The 22,450-nt window shown below is 37.8% G+C and overlaps 1 protein-coding gene across 5 annotated transcripts in view; it reads left to right on the top strand.

Moving 5' to 3' along the window:
- EML4 (EMAP like 4) overlaps positions 1 to 22,450 on the top strand; it is a 162,741-nt gene that overhangs the window by 59,863 nt on the left and 80,428 nt on the right. For all 5 annotated transcript variants that reach the window (XM_054475189.2, XM_063648780.1, XM_063648781.1 and 2 more), the window contains one exon: positions 14,820 to 15,002. In XM_054475189.2, coding sequence (XP_054331164.1) covers positions 14,820 to 15,002 — 183 coding nt within the window. The remainder of the gene's footprint in view (positions 1 to 14,819; positions 15,003 to 22,450) is intronic.

Raw genomic sequence — 22,450 nt, 5'->3', positions numbered from 1 at the left:
GGATTACGGGCGTGAGCCACTGTGCCCAGCTAGCTCAAGCTCTTTAACCAGCTCTTCTCAGCAGGGCACTGTGTCTCCTGCTTTACAGAAAAATTAGGTAGAAAGACAAATATCTTTACCTCCTCTCATCATCTTCCCTTCATTCTTAGATAAAAGTATCTCTTCTCAGAAAAGGCTCATTCTTTGTCTTGTTTTTTCTGTTTTAGCCCTTCACATCTCTAACGCTGGAGCTCTGCTGCATGTCCTTACGTGTTAGTATAAATCACTCTATTGGCTCCTTCCCTAAACCCCGTAAATTTATTAATCTTACATTTAAATAAAAACACCACTGTCAGCTTTGCAAACACTCTCTTCACCCCCATCCCGTTAAACCCTTTACATCTTCAATCAAATTCCTTAAAAGACTGCCTTCCCTCCCAGCCTCACTTCAGTGCATTGCAGTTATGCTTCTGTTCCCATGACTCCACTGAAACTTCTCTGGTAAAGATTCCTTAATACTGGCCAAATCAGATGGACCATTTTTAGTCATTGTCTTTTGATATCTTTGCAGTCTAACATTGTGTCTCCTTTCCTGAACCTGTGACTAGCTTTCTGACAGTTTTTATTCTGTCTTCTCTGCTGGATAACTTTGGCCCTATTCCTTTCTCATTCCAAGTCATCAGTTCTCACAACTCCAGTTATCAGATACGTCCTAATAAAGCTCCCAAATGTAATCTCTAATTCAGGCCTCTATCTTAAGCCCAAGACCTTAGTTATACTTTTGTTATAATGACCTTAAACTCAGCAGATCCCAACCACACATCATTCTGCTCCCTCATTCCCCACCCTGTTTTTTTTTCCTTTGTTCTGTATCCGTGAATGTTATTGAACCAGTTATTCAGTCATCCAAATAGAAAAACGGGGATCTTCCTGTACTTTTTATCCCCTTATGTAATCAATGACCATATTCCATCAATTCTGTCTTGAGTATCATCTATTAAAATTATCCCTTTATGGCTGGGCACGGTGGCTCACACCTGTAGTCCCAGCACTTTGGGAGGCTGAGGCGGGTGGATCACGAGGTCAGGAGATCGAGACCATCCTGGCTAATATGGTGAAACCCCATCTCTACTAAATATACAGAAAATTAGCCAGGCGTGGTGGCGGGCACCTGTAGTCCCAGCTACTTGGGAGGCTGAGGTGGGAGAATGGCGTGAACCCGGGAGGCAGAGCTTGCAGTGAGCCGAGATCAAGCCACTGCATTCCAGTCTGGGCAACAGAGTGAGACTCCGTCTCAAAAAAAAAAAAAAAAAAAAAAAAAAAAATTATTGCTTTATTTCTAATTTCTGGTAGATAAATTTCTGGCAGTAATTTTTTTTTTAATTCTCAGCACTTTGAAAATTTTTTATATATAGTAGTACTCAAATATTTGGATGAATAAGAGTTTTGAAAAAGAGATTTGACTGTAATAGAAAAGAGAGAAGATGATTCTTAATCATAGAAACAGCTGAGACTGGGTCCCACAAGCTTTTTCCCTGAAATCAGATTTTGATTTGAGAAGAAAGAAATGGCCAAAGTACATAATATACAAATTAGTAATGCACTGCACAAATGGGAGGTGGTGGGAAAAAAAAGCCCAATATACTTTGATGTGCAAGAGGACCTTTTTTGTTATGTGCTAATTAGAAAGCACTTTGTTACAGAACTTTTTGACAGCCCTTCTAACCTTAGGAACCTCTAAGCAGTCATTTAATTTGAGTCTATTTATTGTAAAGAAGAGTATAGTTGACACCTGAATTATAAAACTACAGCCTTACATTTGTCTGGTGATTGAAGTATAATAACATACAATCTGCTTTCAAGCCTCTCACCGGTCAATAGCAAGAATTTGAATTCCTTCCTAGCCTGTAATGTTTCAAACACATTATATATTCCCCAACCCACCTCACTCCTGTTAATCTTTCAAGTAACTCCTATACTTTGATGAATCTGTACCAGGTATTAATCAAAAGAGAAGTGCTTTCCTGAGTCTTACTTGTAGAAACACTCTTTTCATGGCTTCTACTTTTTTGTAAAGGCCTTTTTGTTTTGTTTTTGTTTTTGTTTTTTTGAGACTGAGTCTGGCTGTGTCGCCCAGGCTGGAGTGCAGTGGCAGGATCTCGGCTCACTGCAAGCTCCGCCTCCCGGGTTCACACCATTCTCCTGCCTCAGCCTCCCTAGTAGCTGGGAATACAGGCGCCAGCCACCACGCACGGCTAATTTTTTGTATTTTTTTAGTAGAGATGAGGTTTCACCGTGTTAGCCAGGATGGTCTCCATCTGACCTCATGATCCGCCCACCTCGGCCTCCCAAAGTGCTGGGATTACAGGTGTGAGCCAGTGCGCTTGGCCTGTGAAGGCCTTTTGTAAGTATTAATCTGGATCATTTTGCCTCATTCCAATGTCTTTTATCAGCTTTTGCTGTTAGTTTATCCTTATCTCAGTCTCTTCATGTTCACAGCTCTTCACATTTAGTTGGTTTAGGTTTCATCCCTTTCACAGTAGTTTTTGGTGCATGTGTGTTTATAGCTGTTATGTTGTTTATGTTTTATTTTGAGTTGGTTTAAATTTATTAAGTGCAAATGTAAAGCTTAAAAGCAACAAAAAGAGATAAATTGTTTGTTATTATAGGTTTCTTTTTTTTTTTTTTTTTTAATGGAGTCTCACTCTGTCACCCAGGCTGGAGTGCAGTGGCGCGATCTCAGCTCCCTGCAAGCTCTGCCTCCCAGGTTCACACCATTCTGCTGCCTCAGTCTCCCCAGTAGCTGGGACTATAGGCACCCGCCACCATGCCCAGCCAATTTTTTTTTGTATTTTTAGTAGAGACGGGGTTTCACCATGTTAGCCAGGATGGTCTCAATCTCCTGACCTCATGATCCGCCTGCCTCAGCCTCCCAAAGTGCTGGGATTACAGGTGTGAGCCACCGCGCCCAGCCCCTATTATAGGTTTCTTAATACTAGTACTGCAGTTAATATTTTCAAACAACTTGGAAAATTAGTTAAGAAAAATGATTCTCATTGTTAATTATATTCATTAACTTAGCAAAATGTTTATAATAAATCTTAATATCTTAATATTTTGGTTTTAAAAATCAATGAAAAGTGATAATTCCTTTAGTTTTGTTACAATTCATGTGGATTTCGTTGTATTTTAAATAAAACAAAAGAAAAAAGGAAATATGACTTGCTACTTTGTATACACATTGTTTATTTTATTTCCTACTAGGAAAAATACTTACTTTGGGGACTTTAAGCTCTAAGCAATAGTACCTTATTGTTAACTAGTTTAAAGAAGATCCGAAAAGTAGTGCCAAAGGACAACCAAGTACTTGTAGTGAATATTTGCATAGTGCATTAATTCATGCTTTTCTGCTGCCTAGGGTTTAGCCGCTCCTCAAAGCAGCCCAGGTTTTTTGTCTGTATCCTGCCTGCTTTTGCCTGTGTGTTGTGTGCTCGCTGTCCTTCAGTTTGTCCCCTTTTATAAAATAGAACACTTTCTTTAGTTCAGAGAGCAAAAGGGCAGGAGAAGAACTATCTTAAGTTTTATTTGTGCCAACATAGAAGTAGTTTGTGTGGTACGCCATCTGGACTTAGAGGATTTCCTCAGAATGTAAAGTATGTTGTGAGATTTAGAGAGCTGAGATTTGCTTTGGAACTATCTGGGAAGGTGGTAGGAAACATAGACAGAACTGGTTTATATTGCTTACAACATCGGTGGTGAGAATGGAAGACAGCTTGCCTGGTCTTGCTTCGGTGTGGGGTTCCTCTACACTTAACAGTTTCTGACCAGGTAACCTATCTCTCCATTCCTGTGAGTTCAGACCTGTCTCACAAACTTGTGACAAAAGAAGTCTGAGGACTTGGGAATGAATCTAGATTCCTTGCTCCCTCCATTAGCCCCCTTCTCCCTGTAAATATATGTGTCAGTAATGTGATAAACATTTGCCTACACACTTGTATAAAGTACTTAAAACTACTTACTTTATAGACAAATATATTCCTGTTGAGAGGACAGAGTGGGTTTTGCTCAGCTTGTTCTTGTTCTCTGTGAAGAAAGATGGTCATGTATATAAAACAGCAGCTTTTAATGGAAAATAATTTAAAAGTGCCTGTCTTAATAATACATCAGAAATTGTATAATTAAGCTTGACTTTTGCTTTTGTGAACTCTAACCAAAAAACTTCATCAAAAACAATTATCTAGGCCGGGCACTGTGGCTCATGCCTTGTAATCCCAACACTTTGGGAGGCCAAGGCGGGTGGATCACTGGAAGCCAGGAGTTCAAGGCCAGCCTGGCCAACGTGGCGAAACCCCATCTCTACTAAAAATACAAAAATTAGCAGGCCAGGCATGGTGGCTCATGCCTGTAATCCCAGCACTTTGGGAGGCTGAGGTGGGTGTATCACCTGAGGTCAGGAGTTTGAGACAAGCCTGGCCAACATGGTGAGATCCTGTCTCTATTAAAAATACAGAAATTAGCCAGGTGTGCTTGCAGGTGCTTGTAATCCCAGCTACTCGGGAGGCTAATGCGGGAGAATCGCTTGAACCCAGGAGGTGGAGGTTGCAGTGAGCCGAGATCACACCACCACACTCAGTCTGGGCGACAAGAACAAAACTCCATCTCAAAAAAAAAAAAAAAAAGCAGAGCATAGTGGCGTGCACCTGTAATCCCAGCTACTCGGGAGGCTAAGGCGTGAGAATTACTTGAGTCTGGGAGGCAGAGGTTGCAGTGAGCTGAGTTCATGCCACTGTACTCCAGCCTGGGCAACAGAGCCAGACTGTGTCTCAAAACAAACAAACAACAACAAAAAAACCCACTATACATAGTGTGTGGTATTGTTACTAGTTTCTCGTGATCTTCACTCACATTAGCTTCTCTAATGTAACCTCATCTTCTGCCATTACCATTCCAACCTATAAGGGCTGCCCAGTATCTCAGCATAAGTGCTTTAGGAAGGGGAGATCAGAGACTATTTCAAATTTTTTAACAACTTATTTGTTCTTGGGATGATATTATATCTCATACCATGTAACTTTTTGAAATGAAGGACTGTTTTTTTTCCTTAGGTTTGTAGATAACTAATCTTAGAGTCATACCATTAGGCCTCAAAACTGTCATAAAGACCATCTAGTATAGTTGTTTTTATGCCACAAAACCCCAGGGTTCTTGGTAACACAGCTTCATTTTTGTTTTGGAATTTAATTCACAAAAAATGGATTCATTGTTCTCCAAAGAATAAAGTGAATAAATCAGTTATGTAGACCAGTTATCATATCCCCCATCTACTTTTACAGAAGAGAAACATCACTGAACTTCCCTCCCCCTCCCTAAAAAGTTATAATACATCTTTTAATCACATAGATGTTCCATTATGTGTGTCTCATTATCCTATCCTCTGTCATACAACCATCAGAAGTAACTATTGTCATAACTTTTGTGTATATCATTCCCTTGGTTTTCAGTAGTTTTATTCTAAACATTGTATTATTTACTTTTCTATGTTTTTGAACTTTACGTAAATTTCACCTGACTTGCTCTTTACATTCATCATGTTCCTGAGATTCAAAATGATGTTGCACATCGCCATAGTTGACTTTTACTATTCTGGTATTCTGTTGATTGTTAATATCACAATTTATTTACCCATTTTACAGTTGATAGATATTTAGGTTGTTTCCAATTTGTTTTTATGATGAACTATGCTGCTGTGAATATTCTTGGACATGTCTTTTGGTGTATGTATGTCTGCAGGAGTTTCTAGAACAGAGACCGGGAGACTGCCTGGGAGGCTACCTGTTTTGTAAATGAAGTTTTATTAAATGAAGTTTTATTGGAACATAGCCACACCCATTCATATACATATTTCTAGCTGTTTTTGTGTTACAAAGGCACATCTGAGTAGTTTGCTGCACAGACTGTGTGGTCTGCAAAGCCTGAAATATTTAACTATTTTCCCCTTTACAGAAAAGTTTGTTGACTCCTACTTTAGGTTAGGGTAACACAGTGGAATTGCTGGGTCATAGGATGTGTGTGTCTTCAGTTTTACTAGATATTGCCAAGGTTTTTTTTTCCCCCTAAAGTCATTGAAACAGGTCACTTTCTACCAGTAATGTTTGAGAGCGTGTATCCCTCCATATCTTTGGGAACACTGGATGATGTCACACTTTACATTTTTGGCCAGTCTGGTACGCATAAGATAGTATTTTGGATGGTTTCACTTTTCCTTTCCAAGATTATTAATGAGGTGCTTGACCCTCATTTTATGTTTGTTGGCCATTTATGTTTCCTTTTCTATGAGGTGTTTAGAAAGACTGGCAAAAGCTTTGACTAACTATAGAATTGTTTGTAGTCTCAACCTCCCTGGTCTCAGGTCATCCTCCCACCTCAGCCTCCTAAGGAGCTGGGACTACAGGTGTGTGCCACCATGCCTGGCTAATTTTTGTATTTTTTGTAGAGACAGGGATGCCATGTTGCCCAGGCTGGTCTCGAACTCCTGAACTAAAGCAGTCCTCCTCCCTCGGCCTCCTAAAGTGCTGGGATTGTGGGCATGAGCTACCATGCCCAGTGTGGATACTAATTTTTATCATTTACATGTGTTACAGCTATCTTTTCCCTGTTTATGGATTACTTTCTCTCTTTATTATGTCTTTTGGAGACCAGACATCTGAATTCTATTGTAGTTAAGTATCAATATTTTATGGTTCTTTTTGTATCTTTTTTAGGACCTTCCTGTTTGTAGGATATGAAAACATTTGCAGTTATTTTGTAAAGATTTTATGATTTTGCCTTTAATTCTTTAATCTTCTTGGATTTTATTTTTGTGTGTGGTGGAGATATGGGCTTTAATATACGGTTCACCCTTGAATAACATGGGGGTTTGGGGTGCCAACTCCCTCCCTCTCCCGCTCAGTCAAAAATCCACGTATACTTTTGGTTCCCCAAAAACCTGACTACTGGTAGCCTACTATTGACCAGAAGCTTTACTGGTAACAATGAGTTGATTCACATATTTTTGTGTATTACATATATGCTGTACTCTTATAATAAAGTAAGCTAGAGAAAAGAAAATGTTATTAAGAAAGTCATAAGGAAAAGTCATTTACTATTAAATCAAAATGGATTATCATAAGACCTTCCTCTTCGTCATCTCAACTACTCAACATGAGTTGAGTAGGTTGAGTGAGGAGGAAGAGGAGAGGTTGGCTTGCATTTTCCTGTACGTAAGTATGAATAAGTTTTAAAAAGTGATTGCTTATTGGTAGCATATAAGTTCAGAGTCAGGAATGATGGTTATGCCAAAAAACAACCAGTTGTCCACGTGGGTGTCTGAGATAGTGACACCTTTGTTTTCTGATAGTTCAGTGTACACTTTATTTCATGCACAAAATTATTTTTTAAATACTGTATAAAATTACCTTCAGGACATGTATATAAGATGTAAGTGAAACATAAATGAATTTTTTAGTTAGACTTGGATCCCCTCCACAAGATACCTCATTATGTATGTGCAGATATTCCAAAATCTGAAAAATTTGAGACCTGAAACACTTCTGGTACCAAGCAATTCAAATAAGGGATACTCAACCTGTAATATGTTTTTAAAATAGAAGAGGTCCTCATTTTAGAGACTTCTCATATAAACAGTTCAAAAAGCTTAGTTATTCAATATCCCATAATGTAGGAAATTAGATTGGAAAGGGAGCATTGCTATGGATAGGCATAGCTAATCCTAACTGCAAAGAGGTAAGGAGAAAAGTAGAAAGAAAGATTAGAAAACCAAAAATGTGGTCTGGTGCAGTGGCTCATGCCTGTAATTCCAGCACTTTGGGAGGCTGAGAGGGGAGGATTGCTTGAGGATGTGAATTCAAGACCAGCTTGGGCAACATAGTGAGACCCCATCTCTACAAAAAAGAAAATTAAAAATGTAATTTTATTTTTATTTTTTTATTTTTTGGCAATAGGGTCTTACTCTTTTGCCCAGACTGGAATGCAATGATGCAGTTATAGCTCACTGCAGCCTTGAACTGGGCTCAGACAATTCTACTGCCTCGGCCCGTCAATTACAAGCATGTGCCACCACACCTGGCTAACTTTTAAAAAATTGTTATTTATCTATTTTAAAGACAGTCTTGCTTTGTCACGCAGACTGGAGTGCAGTGGCACAATCATGGCTTACTACAGCCGTGACCTCTTAGGCTCAAGTGATCCTCCTGCCTCAGGACTGGGACTATAGGTGTGTGCTGCCACCCCCTGGCTAATTTTTTTTGTAGAGACAGGGTCACCCTAGGTTGCGCAGGCTGGTCTTGAACTCCTTGGCTCACGCAATCCTCCTGCCTCAACCTCTCAAAATGCTGAATTATAGGCCTGAGCCATGGTTCTCAATTATTTAATTAGAAATATAATAGCCTCTAGGGCATCATTTCACCACAGTGCTTGCAGCATAGTTAATAATATTCTAAATGAAGACTGAGTCACCAAGAAGTGGTTACATTATGATTGTATGCCCCCACTAAGAAAACAAGACAGTAAGTATTCTGTTTTAGAAAGATATAAAATTAGTAAAATCCAAAGGTACTAGAATGTGTAGGCATGTCTTATTTTGATACGATACTGGATTGCCAACTCTTGGATATTTATAATAAAACACAATATATTTACCTTTGCAAAGGTGACACATTTCTCAACAGTTCAGAAAAAATTAACTGTGATTCAGTGTAATAAAAGCGTAATGAATAGCTATCATTATATTCTTTAAACTGTAATATTTTAAACTTTAAAATATAAAGTTTACGAGTCACATATAAATTTCCTTGTATTTCTTAAAAGAGACTGACTCATGCCAGTAAATAGATTAGACTGATAGTAAGAGGTTTGTGGATCTCCGTTTTCTCTTCATTCTTTACTTTTTTTCTTAACAAGTTCAAAAATGCTTGAGAATTCATTTGTATTTCATATTTTAACCTTCAAAGCTAGAAACTATTTTGAGAAGGAGCAATAATTTTTAAAAATCAGGGGGCAATTACCATAAATTTTTTAAAGGGAGGGGATTACCATTTTTAGCTTATGCTCCTACTCTGTAAAAAGGCGGAGGGGGGTGTAAGGAAAATGATCTAATCTACTTGATCAAGAAAAGGGAATGTTAATAGCCCTCAGAAAATATATTCATTTACTGAACAGTTATATCCCTTAGTTTATTGTGAATGAGAGTGGGGGCATCTTAGAGATTGGGAGGGAAAAAAAGTAAGAGCAAAGTTTTCAAAATGGAAAGAACAAGAGCAGTGGATAATATAGTCATCAGAGGAAGGAACTCTGACTCCAGTTTGCTGTGTGGCCATGGGTAACTCACCTGATGGTCTCAGAGTCTTAGTTTATTTATTTATAAAATGATGAGAGGGGTTGTTGGACTTCAAGATAGTGTCTGTTCTTGTTTTAGTAATCTATGATAGAAATTTAAGTTATTTGCATTCTCCTTAGCTATGTTCCTTATAACATTGGAACACAAGGAAACTTGTTTTAAGAAGTTAAGCTTCAGAAGCAATGCATTTTACCTTAAAGGGCATAAATTAATACACATTTTTATTGTGAAATTCAAATAATACAGGAATACATACACTAAAAAGCAAAAATTTCTCTTTATTTCCACTTTTCTAATCTCACCTTCCTAGCCAGAGATAACCCAGTTACCAGTTTGATGTGTGTACTTCACAGCTTCTTTCCGTGTACATTATATATACGTGTGTGTGTATATGTATTTTTTGTGTTAATTTTTAAAAGTGTGTTTTGGTGTGTGTCTATAAATTATTCGGTACATATTGTTTTGCAGTTTGCTTATTCCACTTAAGTCATCTTGTAGATTTTTCAAATTTTTAGCTTATGCTCCTACTCTGTTATTTTAAATTATTCCATGATATTCTGTGGTATGGATATATTATAGCTTATTTAACCTCATCCTTAGACTTTAGGTCATTTCTAATTTTGTGGCAATAATAAACAGTGCAATAAAGAACATCACTATAGGATAGTAACTTACTGAAACCACCCTATATAGCCATGCTGTGCATTATTTCATCTAATCATCCCAGGCCTGATGTAAGTACCAGTTCACATGAGTAAATTACACATGAAGAAAGCAGTCACAGAGTTGGTAAATAGCAGACAGATGGCCAGGCATGGTGGCTCACACCTGTAATACCAGCACTTTGGGAGGCCGAGGCAGGCAGATCTCTTGAGGTCAGGAGTTTGAGACCAGCCTGACCAACATGGCAAAACTCCATATCTACAAAAAAATAATAATAAAAGTTAGCTAGGTGTGGTGGCACGCGCCTCTGTAATCTCCCAGCTACTTTGAGCCTCGGCTAATAGAGGCTGAGGCAGGAGAATCGCTTGAACCCAGGAGGCGGAGGTTGCAGTGAGATTGCACCACTGCACTCCAGCCTTGTCGACAGTGAGTCTCAAAAAAGAAAAAAAAAAGCAAACAGATAGATGTATTTAGTCAGTGTAATACCAGAGTTCATGCACTATTCTACCACAGCTTTTATTGAATTCTCAAAGAAATTCATGCCCCTGAAAGGGTTAAGAACCAGGATTTTAGACAGGAAGGAATTAGAGCTATGAGGAACTCTGGTGATCAACTACTATGCTCTGTTACATTGCCATTGCTTATTGCCTTGGCCATAGTGACGCTGTAATTGATCATCCAAGTCAGGGAACTTGAGAGTGAAAGAGGGGGCATTATGATAATATTTATACTGAGATAGGAGACATATTTGTTCTGGAGAAACTGAGACACTTGAACATCTTAACTCTAACATATGCCATCGTTAACTTTCACATGGCTTACTGCAATAGCCTCCTGTCTGTTCTTGTGTTTACTCTTATCCTGTTCCAATCTATTTTCACACAGCAACCGAAATGATCTTCCTGAAACAAAAAACTGATGAAATCACTCAGTAGTTTAAGCCCCTTGCATGGCTTTGTGAGAGGATGTATTTGTTTGGTCCTCATGTGATTATTGTTAGAATGCAGCATGGAATAGAATGCCGCATGGAATAAAATAAAAGGCACTTAAGTTGAGAGTCAAAAGACTTGTCTTTGAGTCTGAGATACCTAGATTAGTTTGGTGACCTTGAGCAAGTTATTTAGTTTGAGCTATTTCCTCCAGTATAAAGTATAGATTGTGTGTGTATGTGTGTATGGGGTGGGGGGAGCTGAGGTAATAAATATGAAAGGCACAGTATAAATGCAGGACATTGTTAACAGTTAACTTTGTATGTGTTATATGCCCTTTGAAAAATTGTTCTTGTGTCTCACAGCGTCTATCAGGGTTTGGTAGGAATTTTACAAGCTGAACCACCTTTCTTGTCACTATCCAAGTTTTACACAACTTAAACACCTTAGTCATTTTTTAAATCAAAGTTTGTAAAAGTTGGCTGAAAGTAAAAGTTACCAAGCTGGTACTAAAACCTAGCACCCTAACCTTGGCATTATAGCCTGATGGTCTAGTAGCTCAGCTGCCCTCCCAGAATAATTAAGCAGGTTATATGTATACAAAAATCATATAAGCATTTTATCTGTGGTCATAATATAAAGGTATAGCTCATCTTTCATGAATTGAGAACAATTTAGAAAAATATATCCATATAGTTTACTGACTTAATCACAGCCTTTGGTTTACAAATAATGGCTTGCAAAAAGTGAATTTATTAGGTTACATAATTAGCTGGGAGGAATATTGGAGTAGCTCTCAGAATTGAAGGGCCAAGGCTTCAGAGACTAGAACTGGAACACAAAGTAGTTAGAACCACCTTTATTTTTGATAGTCCTAGGGTGACATCCTGGTAGCTGGAGAGCCAAGGAGGATGGGCTATAACTCTATCTCTGGGAAATTCAAGAGGGCTTCATTTGGCCTATCCTGTATCTCATGACTGCTACTCCTGTGGTAGTGTTAGATTGAGCCATATTAACTAACTAACTTCCTTCCTCCCTCCCTCTCTCCCTCTCTCCCTCTCTCTTTTCCTCCCTCCCTTCCTTCCTTCCCATTTTTCTCTTTTCTTTTCTTTCCTTTCCTTTTCTCGTCTCATCTCGTCTCTTTTTCTCTTTTCTTTTTTCTTTTCTTTCTGACAGGGTCTTCCTCTGTCACCCAGGTTTAAGTGCACTGGTATAATTAAAACTCACTGCATCCTTGAATTAAACCCATCTTTGACTGGGTTTAAGTGAGCCTCCCATTTCACTTTTCTGAGTAGCTGGGACTACAAGCACGTGCCACCATGCCCAGCTAATTTCTTCCATTTTTGTAGACATGGGTTCTCACTATATTGCCCAGGCTGGTCTCGAACTCCTGGGATCAAGTGATCCGCCCACCTTGGCCTCCCTAAGTGCTAGGATTACAGTCGTGAGCTGCCTTGTCCAGCTGAAATTTCTAATAGTAATATTTATACAACTGAAAAGGTCATTTTATATGGTTCAGTCTCATAGTATGGGGCGCAGAGGGTAAAGGGAGGCATCATAGATTGACAGCCCTACTAGGACCAAGAAATATGGTGGAGTTTCACAAAAGACAAGAGTGGCTATTCTTCCTGTGAGAAGAAGGAGAATAGGAAAGAATTCTGGGTAGAAAGAATAATGACCATAGTCTAACATACTTACAAAGAATATAGATCAGCTAGAATTCAGCTAGACCACCGTGGAAGTGAAAAATACTTAAAATATAAAAATTTCTAAGGCGAGAGACTGAATTGTTCTTATCATTCCTTAAGCATCTCAGAGTTGGACACATCTGCCTCTAAGTAACAAATGTGCTCAAAGCTTTCAAATTCTAACTTTTGTACTTTGTACATATCCTAGGCGCACCCTCCTTAAAACAATCCTATTTAAAGATGAAGAAATTAATGCTCAAAGAACTAAAATAACTTGCCTAAGATTATGTAACTAGTTAATACGGAACCAGAATTTGAAGTCTGAATTAAAGATGAAACCCAACTTTTCCTTCAATGTCTACTTCTCAAAGATAAGACTGTCAGTGAAATACCAGTAAAGACAAAAGAGAGTACATGTGTATGCATGGGAGGTCTGGTGGTGTATATGATCTTAAATATGAAATATGAATATTGTTTACTGTTCCATAATGTAATGGTGATAGCTTTGGTTTTTAAATGTTGTGGTGGTGGTTTTAAACTTTGAATTAAATTGTTAAGTTCCACAGCATATTATCTCGGTATGAGAAAAAACAATACATTCTGCCTTATTGTCTGAATGACTGAAACAGTCATTTAAATGATCTCAGTGTGGTCCAAACAGCTCTTACATTAGAATCTAAAACTTGCCCTCAGTGTAAGCCAAGGGTGTTTTTAACAGTTATTTCCCTGAATTTTCCTGCTTATACTGAGTGAACCAATAGCAATTAATGTTTCTTTTTTTTTTTTGAGACGGGGTCTTGCTCTGTTGCCAGGCTGGAGTGCAATGTCGTGATCTCGGCTCACTGCAACCTCTGCCTCCTGGGTTCAAGCGATTCTCCTGCCTCAGCCTCCCAAGTAGCTGGGACTACAGGCACACCCATGCCTGGCTAATTTTTTGTATTTTAATAGAGACGGGGTTTCACCTTGTTGGCCAGGGTGGTCTCGATCTCCTGACCTCACGATCTGCCCGCCACGGCCTCCCAAAGTGCTGGGATTACAGGCATCAGCCACCATGCCCAGCCAGCAATTGATGTTTCTATATGTTTTGATTCTGACTGACCCAGCAAATACAGTAGTATAGTCTAAAGTTACGTAACTTTGCAAGTCCTTTGTAATTGCTGTGGTATAGCTAAGCCTTATTTGAATAGTCTTTTTCTTGTTGCTGTTACATACCTAAGGCAAATATTAAGTATGTACTTCATAAAAACCTTTCTTTAAGAGAGGTTGTGGTGTTAGGTGGAGAGAAGGAGCAGCAAAGTCTTTGTTAATTACATAGCAATACTGACTTCTGTGGGGTGTGGGAGAGTATGATAGTAAAAAGTAAAGTAGTAAAGATGCTTCCTCATCATTGTTGGTTAAGGTGATAGACTCCCTATCTGATACATAAAGCCAAACAGAAGTGATTTATATGCCTTTTCTGTTTTCATAGAGAACTATGATAATAATGTTGTAATTAAGAAAGGTTAAATAGTTTGCTCTCTTGCAAGTTTCCTGATGTCTACAAGATGATGTATTTAGGGAGCCTTTTCGTGAGAAAACCAATCAAGATGATGTTGTAAAAATAGGGGAAATTTGACCATGGGGACGATTGTCACCATTTTAATTATTTGTGAAGTTTATTAACTTATTTTAAATTAAGATAGCTATAAAAGTCTTCGTAGAAGTTTATGTGTCAACATGATGGGATGTTATGGAGTTTTTTGTTTTGAAATTTTCTTTTTTTTTTTTTTTTTTTTTTTTTGAGACAGACTCTTGCTCTGTTGCCCAGACTAGAGTGCAGTGGTACAATCTCAGCTCACTGCACCCTCCACCTCCAGGGTTCACGTGATTCTCGTGCCTCAGCCTCCCAAATAGCTGGAATTACAGGAGCACATCACCATGCCTGGCTAATTTTTTGTGTTGTTGGTAGAGACAGGGTTTCACCATGTTGGCCAGGCTGGTCTCCAACTCCTGACCTCAGGTGATCTGCCCGTCTTGGCCCCTCAAAGTGCTGGAATTACAGACACGAGCCACTTCACCTAGCCAGAATTTTTCTCATCTTTTTAAGTCTTATCTGGGATAGTTTTTCTTATCAGAAATTACTTCTCAAGCAGTTTACTTAAAAATATTCTATATTTTATTTTATAGATGATAGTATTTCTGCTGCAAGTACTTCTGATGTTCAAGATCGCCTGTCAGCTCTTGAGTCACGAGTTCAGCAACAAGAAGATGAAATCACTGTGCTAAAGGCAGCTTTGGCTGATGTTTTGAGGCGTCTTGCAATCTCTGAAGATCATGTGGCCTCAGTGAAAAAATCAGTCTCAAGTAAAGGTAATTGTCTTGTAAAGTTAAAGAGAGTCTTGCTTTTTGCAATATTTTCTTTGAAAGTTGAAGTTGGAAATATAAAACTAGTTTCTTACGTGGATTACTTGTGATTATAGTTTGTTTTCCATTTCCTTTTTTTTAATTCTCAAAAAGTTCTGAAAGTTTATTCTTTATTTAAAATAAAGAATTTTTGCGTAATCCACTGATTATACTTACAGGTTTTTTATGTTACAGTATTTGTGTGAAGTTAGTATCTTCCAACTAGATGATAAAAGTTTACTGAGGGCAGGAACTGAATCATCATTTTGTGTCTCTGATTTCATATTGAACATAGCTGGTAGGCACTCTTGTGTTTTTAAAATTAATTCTGTTGTCAATACAGAAACATAATTAAAATCATTATAGTTTAAATAGCTTTATTCTGAACCCTCTGTGGTTGTTAGCTGAATCCTGAAAAAATTAATTTAAGCTCTGAAGCTTACTAGCCCAGTATAATGGGACTTTTAACTTTCCAGTATTGGGAGTTTTCAAGGTTGAGACAAACAGTCATCAAGACCCTGTTGCTCTGAGTTTGGAGCAGATGCAGTGTACCTTTTCCGTTACTTCAACCACCAAGAAAGAATTTATTATTCTTTCACGTGAATCAAGATTTGAACATATCATCTGATGTCTCTTACTGATTTATTGGTAGAATATATGGGGATAGGCATGATTATGCCCATTTTGGCAATGGGAAAAGTGAGGACATTTATTGGCTTGCCTTCCTACTTCAATAAGTCAATGTAAATTATTAACCTTAGGGAGGAGTTTTATATATAAAACTCCCAAATTCTAGCTGAATAGGAGATAGTGCAGTCAGCCAACCAGCAAATGAGAAGCAGATTTAGAAGAAAGATTGTGAATTCAGTTTCTGAATGTTGTTTAGGGTGTATATGGTATGTAGAGATACCATATTGGTAGCTGAATTACATATGGATCTAGTGCTCGCTCATGTTAGTCTTGGCTAGCAGTAAGAATTTGGGAATGTTCCTTTTATGGATGATAGTTGAAGCCATAGAGGATGTAAAATGAGAAGGCAGTCCAGCATAGTTCTGTTGGGAGCTCCAACATTTCAGCATAGCACAAAAAGTGATGCACATTGCCAGCTGCTACAGAGATGTCAAATAAAACAAAGACTGAGAGATGACCATTGGATTTGGCATTTACAGCAATATTAGAAACCTCTCCAAAAGCAATTTTAGTGGAGTAATAGAACTGCAAATCAAATACCAGTATTTTGAGAAGCAGCAATTAAGGAGAATTGTGGAATTGAGAGCAACAAATATAGCCACTCTCAAAAAATTCACCTGAGTGGAGGAAGGTGGTAATAGCTAGGAGAGGATGCTATGTTGAAGGCCAGTTTTAATTACTTTTTAAAATTTGTTAAAAATATGTGATAGACTTGAGCACAAAGATAGGTTGAAGACAAAAAGGCAGCAGAGAGGAAGACCAATATGGGGAAATGGGGTGGTAATTGTTAAGGCAAGTATCCTGAGAATTTGAGAAGGGATCTTTGAGAACTACAACTTCTAGCCCTGATAACTGTGAATATATATCGAGACAATGATAACCTTTAGGTGCAAAGATAGGTCGTCAGTGGTAGAAAAAAAAAGAGAATGCATGTTTGGAATGGTCAAAGTGGAGAATGGAAGACTGTAGACATTTGAAAGAGATGCTGAGAGACCCTGAGGGTATGGAGGCGGGAAACTTATTGTGGAGGAAAGGTGAGTATCATTCTGCCCGGTTTTGTGATTCCCACTCTTTTCCCTCTCAGCCTCATGTACTCTGGGTCTGTGTATTTACTGTGGAGAGTTAGATGGAAGAAAGGATTGATCTTTTTCATTAGTGATAGTGAGATAAATATGTCAATGACAAAGGGTAAGGGACCTGAGGGTTTGGCAAAAGACTTGATAGAAACCCCTTTGACTAATAAAGTGTTATATTGTGCTTGCTTGCTTGCTTGATTTATTTATTTATTTATTTAGAGAGTCAAATTTGAGGACCGCCAAGATCAAGCCAGAAAAAAATTTTGTTTGGTTATAAATTGATTTTTATGGGAGGATTTTGGATTTTTAGAGTAGAATAAGGAGCTAGATCTGTTAATGTATATGGGCTTTATAGGGGATATAAGCTTTGTGTAGAGAGGGAAGAGCAAGTTTCCTATATATAATGTACAGACTCAGAACGCGAGGGTACATATAAGTATTTTAAAACCTATAATAGAAAATGATAACGATGTTTGATTGCTATTCACATTTTTCAAAGCTTATTTTAAATAGTTTATATTAGTTTTTTTAAACTTTTTTAAGAGACACGGTTTTACTCTGTCACCCAGGCTCACTGTAACCTCAAACTGCTGGGCACAAGTGGTCCTCATTCCTCAGCCTCTGGAGTAGCTAGGACTACAGGTGTACACCACCATGCCCTGCTAAAACCTTTTTTTTGTACAGGCGGAATCTCGCTGTGTTGCCCAGGCTGGTCTCAAACTCCTGGACTCAAGTGATCTACCTTGGTCTCCAAAGTCTTTTTAATATGCTGAAACAACAGTGCATTGTAATTTTATGTAAATTGAGAAAAATTTTAAAGATATTTTCTCTCATATTGTATCTACTAAGGTGTTTCAGTAAAGAAAATTCTGAAATATTTTAAAGAAATTTAAAAATTGCTTTTTTTCCAGCATATATACAGTATTTTATATGACACATGAGTTATTTAGCACCTACTTCTCAATGTCATGAAATATAAATACAGTTAACTAGCTATAATTCCTATTCCCCAGGAACTTATTTTCTGTAAGTTGTCCTTTCTGGTCCTTTTCTAATTATCCTTAGTCATAATTCCTATGTCTCTAAAGTGAGTCTAGGATCAGTTTTGTTAATGGCTGTTTTTCTGGAGCCGCAGAACCATCTCTGTGGAACTTTTTCTTTTCACATAACACTAACTCTTAATTCTTTTTAATAACCTTATTAATTAGAGATTTTTTTTCCAATTGATTTTTAAATTATACTTCACAATTAACTCTGCTATTTTATAATATGCTAAGATGGTTCATTCTTTGAGTTACTCTGTTACCTGGAACACAGGCAGTCTATGAAATGGATTGATGGGGGTATTGATTATATAATAATTTGAGAAAATAATTATTTCATAGATGAGCATAATTCATGTTAATTACTGTATTTTCCTTTAATGGAAAAATATGTCCAACTAAGTATGTTTCCAATAGTGGTAGTAAGACATTGAGAGAAATACATATGTAAAGTTTCATAATGTTATTGGCAACCCTGAGCAGCTTTATCTTGGAGTTTATATATAGCATATCGTTGAAAGCAATTGGAATTTAATTGACATTTGTGTACAGCCTAAAATAGATCATCTCAGTTTTGATATTAAACAGGATTAATTAATTAGTGGTAAGAAAATTTGGAATAAACATTTTAAGCAAAGTATTTTCAAATAAATGAAGTTTTTCATAACATTAAAAATGAAATTATCTTGTAGGGATTTGTATTTTTTCTTTAATTAAAAAGTAAAGCCATTTTTTATATTATAGACAGTTTTATGTGTGATTTTTTTTTTTTTAGCCCCTGTGAAATTAGAATTTATAATATTGAGTATCACATAAATTATTGACAGGAAAATGATCATTATCATCTTAAGGTGTTTACATTTTCTAGAGGATTTTTCTTTAGAGGTCAAATTAAATTCCTATGGATAAATAGGGTAGAACCCTTTTATGAAGCTGTGGTTCAAAGGACAAGTCAACTTCCCTGTTACTGAAGAGAGCTATTTTATGGTTTTGCTAGATGGTGGTGATATGGGAAGGACATAAGTTGGCATCAGATGTGACCAAAAGTAAATGTTAATAATGTGTGTGCTAAGGGCTTAATGAAATTCTGCTATGTTGCTTCATAGTAGTATTGCCATTCAGTAAATAGCAAAATCAGAAACACACCTAACCTTTAAATATATTTCGTTGTCTTAGTTTATCTTCTCCAGTGTGCCAGCAGTATTTAAAGCTAAGCTCCATTTTTTTCTTGAGTAAATTATGCAGGACACTTGACTGAGGTAGAAAATTTTCCCATGAGTTTTTAAGGTGGCCAGTCACTTAAATTTTTCATATACCTTCTTCTCTGTCAGAGAATTCTTTCCTTTTGACGGCATATGTTCATAATATATGCACCAGTTGCAGCTGAATCCTTGCCAAAAGAAAAAAAAATTACCTGTACTTCAGAGCAAAAGGGAAGGCCCAGAGAACACTGCAAGTTTTAGCTGCCAAGAAGACGAATTATGTCACAGCTGGTGCCTGGAAAACTCATTAGGACCTCTTGAGGTGACCAAATGAATGTAATTTGAGAACACAGCCCAGTGGCATTATGTGAAGACAAACTGTTAGTACACAATGTTACGGAAGTTAAAAAGTTAAATTTATCTGAAGGTGGCAGTCAGTCATTCAAATCAGGAAACTGCTGGTTAAGCCAAAGTGTGAAGCATTGTAATTGCCACTTGAGTAATGAAAGAACCCAAAGGCAAAATTGAAATGTAGGGGTCAGTTCTCCAAAAGAAACATTGCTAATTATGTAAAATCTGGGATACTCTAAAAGCACAGATTTGTATCATTCAGCTCCTGGTCCAAATAACATTTGAGAGGATTCAGGGATTATCATAGGTTTGCTGTAAATGTTATTGATAAGCACATCACATCCATCAGCTTAGGAAGCACATTACATCCACCAGTGCCTTGGTGGGACCCTTACACTAAAATGACTAGTAATTGTGGAAGGGGATGATGGAGTGTCTCATTATTTTGTGTATAGAAGTATAGTCATGCATCGCTTAACAGGGGTACGCAGCATTGGGCATTTTTTTCCTTGTTTGAGCATTATAGGGTGTACTTACACAACCTAGATGATACAGCCTAGTATGCATCTAGGCTGTATGGCATAGCCCAGTGGTCCCCAGCTTTTTTGGCACTAGGGACTGGTTTCATGGAAGATCATTTTTCTGCAGACTGGGGTGGGTGGGGGGAGGTGTTGGGATCATTCAAACATAACTACATTTGTTGTTCTATTCTTATTGCATAGTAATATATAATGAAATAATTATACAACTCACCATGATGTAGAATCAGTGGGAGCCCTGAGTTTGTTTTCCTGCAACTAGGTGGTCCCATGTTGGGGTGATGGGAGACAGTGATAGATCATCAGGCATTAGATTCTCATGGGAGCATGCAACCTAGATCCCTCACATGCACAGTTCACAATAGGATTTGCGCTCCTATGAGAATCTAATACCGCCACTGATCTGACAGGAGGCTGAGCTCGGGTGGTAATACAAGTGATAGGGAGTGGCTGTAAATACAGATGAAGCTTCACTTGCTGGCTTCTCACCTCCTGCTGTCTGGCCTGGTTTCTAACAGGCCACAAAGGTACCAGTCTGTGGCCCAGGGGTTGGGGACCCCTTGTATAGTCTATTGCTCCTAGGTTACATAGGCAGTTGTAACACAATGGTAAGTATATGTATATCTAACAAACCTAAACATAGAAAAGATACAGTAAAAATAGGGTATTAGAATCTTCTTGGACCACTGTCGTATATGCAGTCCATCATGGAACAAGACATTATGCAGTGCATGACTGTATATTGGCAGGTGTTGCCTCAGACCAGGTAACAATTACTGTTTACAGAGTGCCATTTCTATGTGAGAGTCAAATGCTTCTTTGTCACTTCCACTCAAAATATACTTTTAAGTAGTGGCCACAAGTTGAAAGGCCTAAGGGTACATCTTCCTGTGAAATAAGAGGAAGGCAGAAGAATACAGATAAAATTCCAAATGGAGAAGATAGAATTTGATGGAGTACATGTAGTCCTCAGTCTTCTCAAAGAATGAAGCAAGAGTAATCAGTCAATTGAGAAAAGTGACGAAGAGCTTGAAAATGAGGAGTGGAGGAAGTATACAGTTGGAGCCATGAGGCATGTGATAGAGAATTCGAGATAAATAAAAGATTTGGAATATCAACTAGACTATCTCTACCCTTCTGATCAAAACTGTAGCCATCTTAAAGGCCTCAAATTATTTCCTGAAAATGATCTATTTTTTGGCACGTTTTGGAATTGTTTTAAATTTTTGTTTGTACATCTCTTTTGGCATATATATTTGTTGCTCCCACTAGATCATACACTATTTGAAAGCAGGGACAGTCACTAACATAGTCATCCCAAGGCTAGCTGAGAAACAATTTCAATTTACAAATCAATAAATTGTTGTAAATTGAATGCCAGAAGAAGTTAGTTATAGAAACAGGAAGTTGTGATAAAATTACAGTTTTAGAGAGACAGGTTGGGATAGATGCAAGAATAAGAAGATAATATGTACGGAGTAGCAAGAAGGATTTCAGATTTTGAGCTTTGGAATATGCAGCAGTTCTTAGTGATAACTTTACTGTGTTAGTCTACAATACACTGAAATTTATTTGTGTTTAGGAACTGTCAGGCTAAGATGTCAGTAAGGTCATCTAGTTGAGTCTGTCATTAAGGTGTGTAAACTATAGTGAATAGCATTCTCATGTCATGATCAAGTATAAAAGTTTTTATTGACCTTCATCCTGGCATTATGATGGTTTCCACCGTGATTCTTAAAACTTCCTTCACTTTTTCATTCACGCTACGTAGCTGTTGGTCCCCACCATCTTATTCTCAGACCGCTGCCCTGAAATCAGTTCTTCACATGGCTACTAGAGGGTATTCTCTGAAATGTAAATTGAACTCTGTTTTTCAACTTAAAACCCTTTAGTGATTCTTTATTCTCTATAGATAAAGTCTGCATCATCTGAATGCTACTTAACTCCTCTCTCTGAACTATGAACTGATGGCCACATCAAGGAGCTTTTTGTCTCCCCACCACCACCCACTCAATGCCGCAAATACATGCACTCTCTCTGCTGTTAGAGTGTTTCTGTTCCTTTACACATACTGCAATAGGATCCCAGTATCTTATCACCGCCCTTTCAGCTGTCTATTTCTTTCTTATTCTTTAAGGCCGTATTCTGTGTTTTTTCAAGGAACCTTTTCTTGAGCTCTGTGTCCCTAATCCTTACAGAATTATGTGTCCTTTCTTTGTACTTCCATGATACTCCATTGATATCTCTCTGTTACTGTACTTACCACATGTTTTCATTGCCGATGTGATTCTCCTTGAAGATTTTGAATTCCTTGATGTCAGTAACTGCCTTATATATGTTTGTAAACATAAGACTAGGATTATAATTGGTCCTGAGTAAATATTTGATTGGTGCATGGATGATGAATACATTACAGTTTAGGCAAGTAGAGGTGACTAGCATATGCTGGAGAGAAGGATCATCCAGGTGCAAAAGTGCAGAAGAGTAAAAAGTACTTAGTTTAGGAATTCAGAA

This window comes from Pongo pygmaeus, chromosome 12 (genome assembly GCF_028885625.2).
Source record: "Pongo pygmaeus isolate AG05252 chromosome 12, NHGRI_mPonPyg2-v2.0_pri, whole genome shotgun sequence".
NCBI classification, from domain to species: Eukaryota; Metazoa; Chordata; class Mammalia; order Primates; family Hominidae; genus Pongo; species Pongo pygmaeus.
This window is presented reverse-complemented; position numbering and strand designations above follow the sequence as displayed.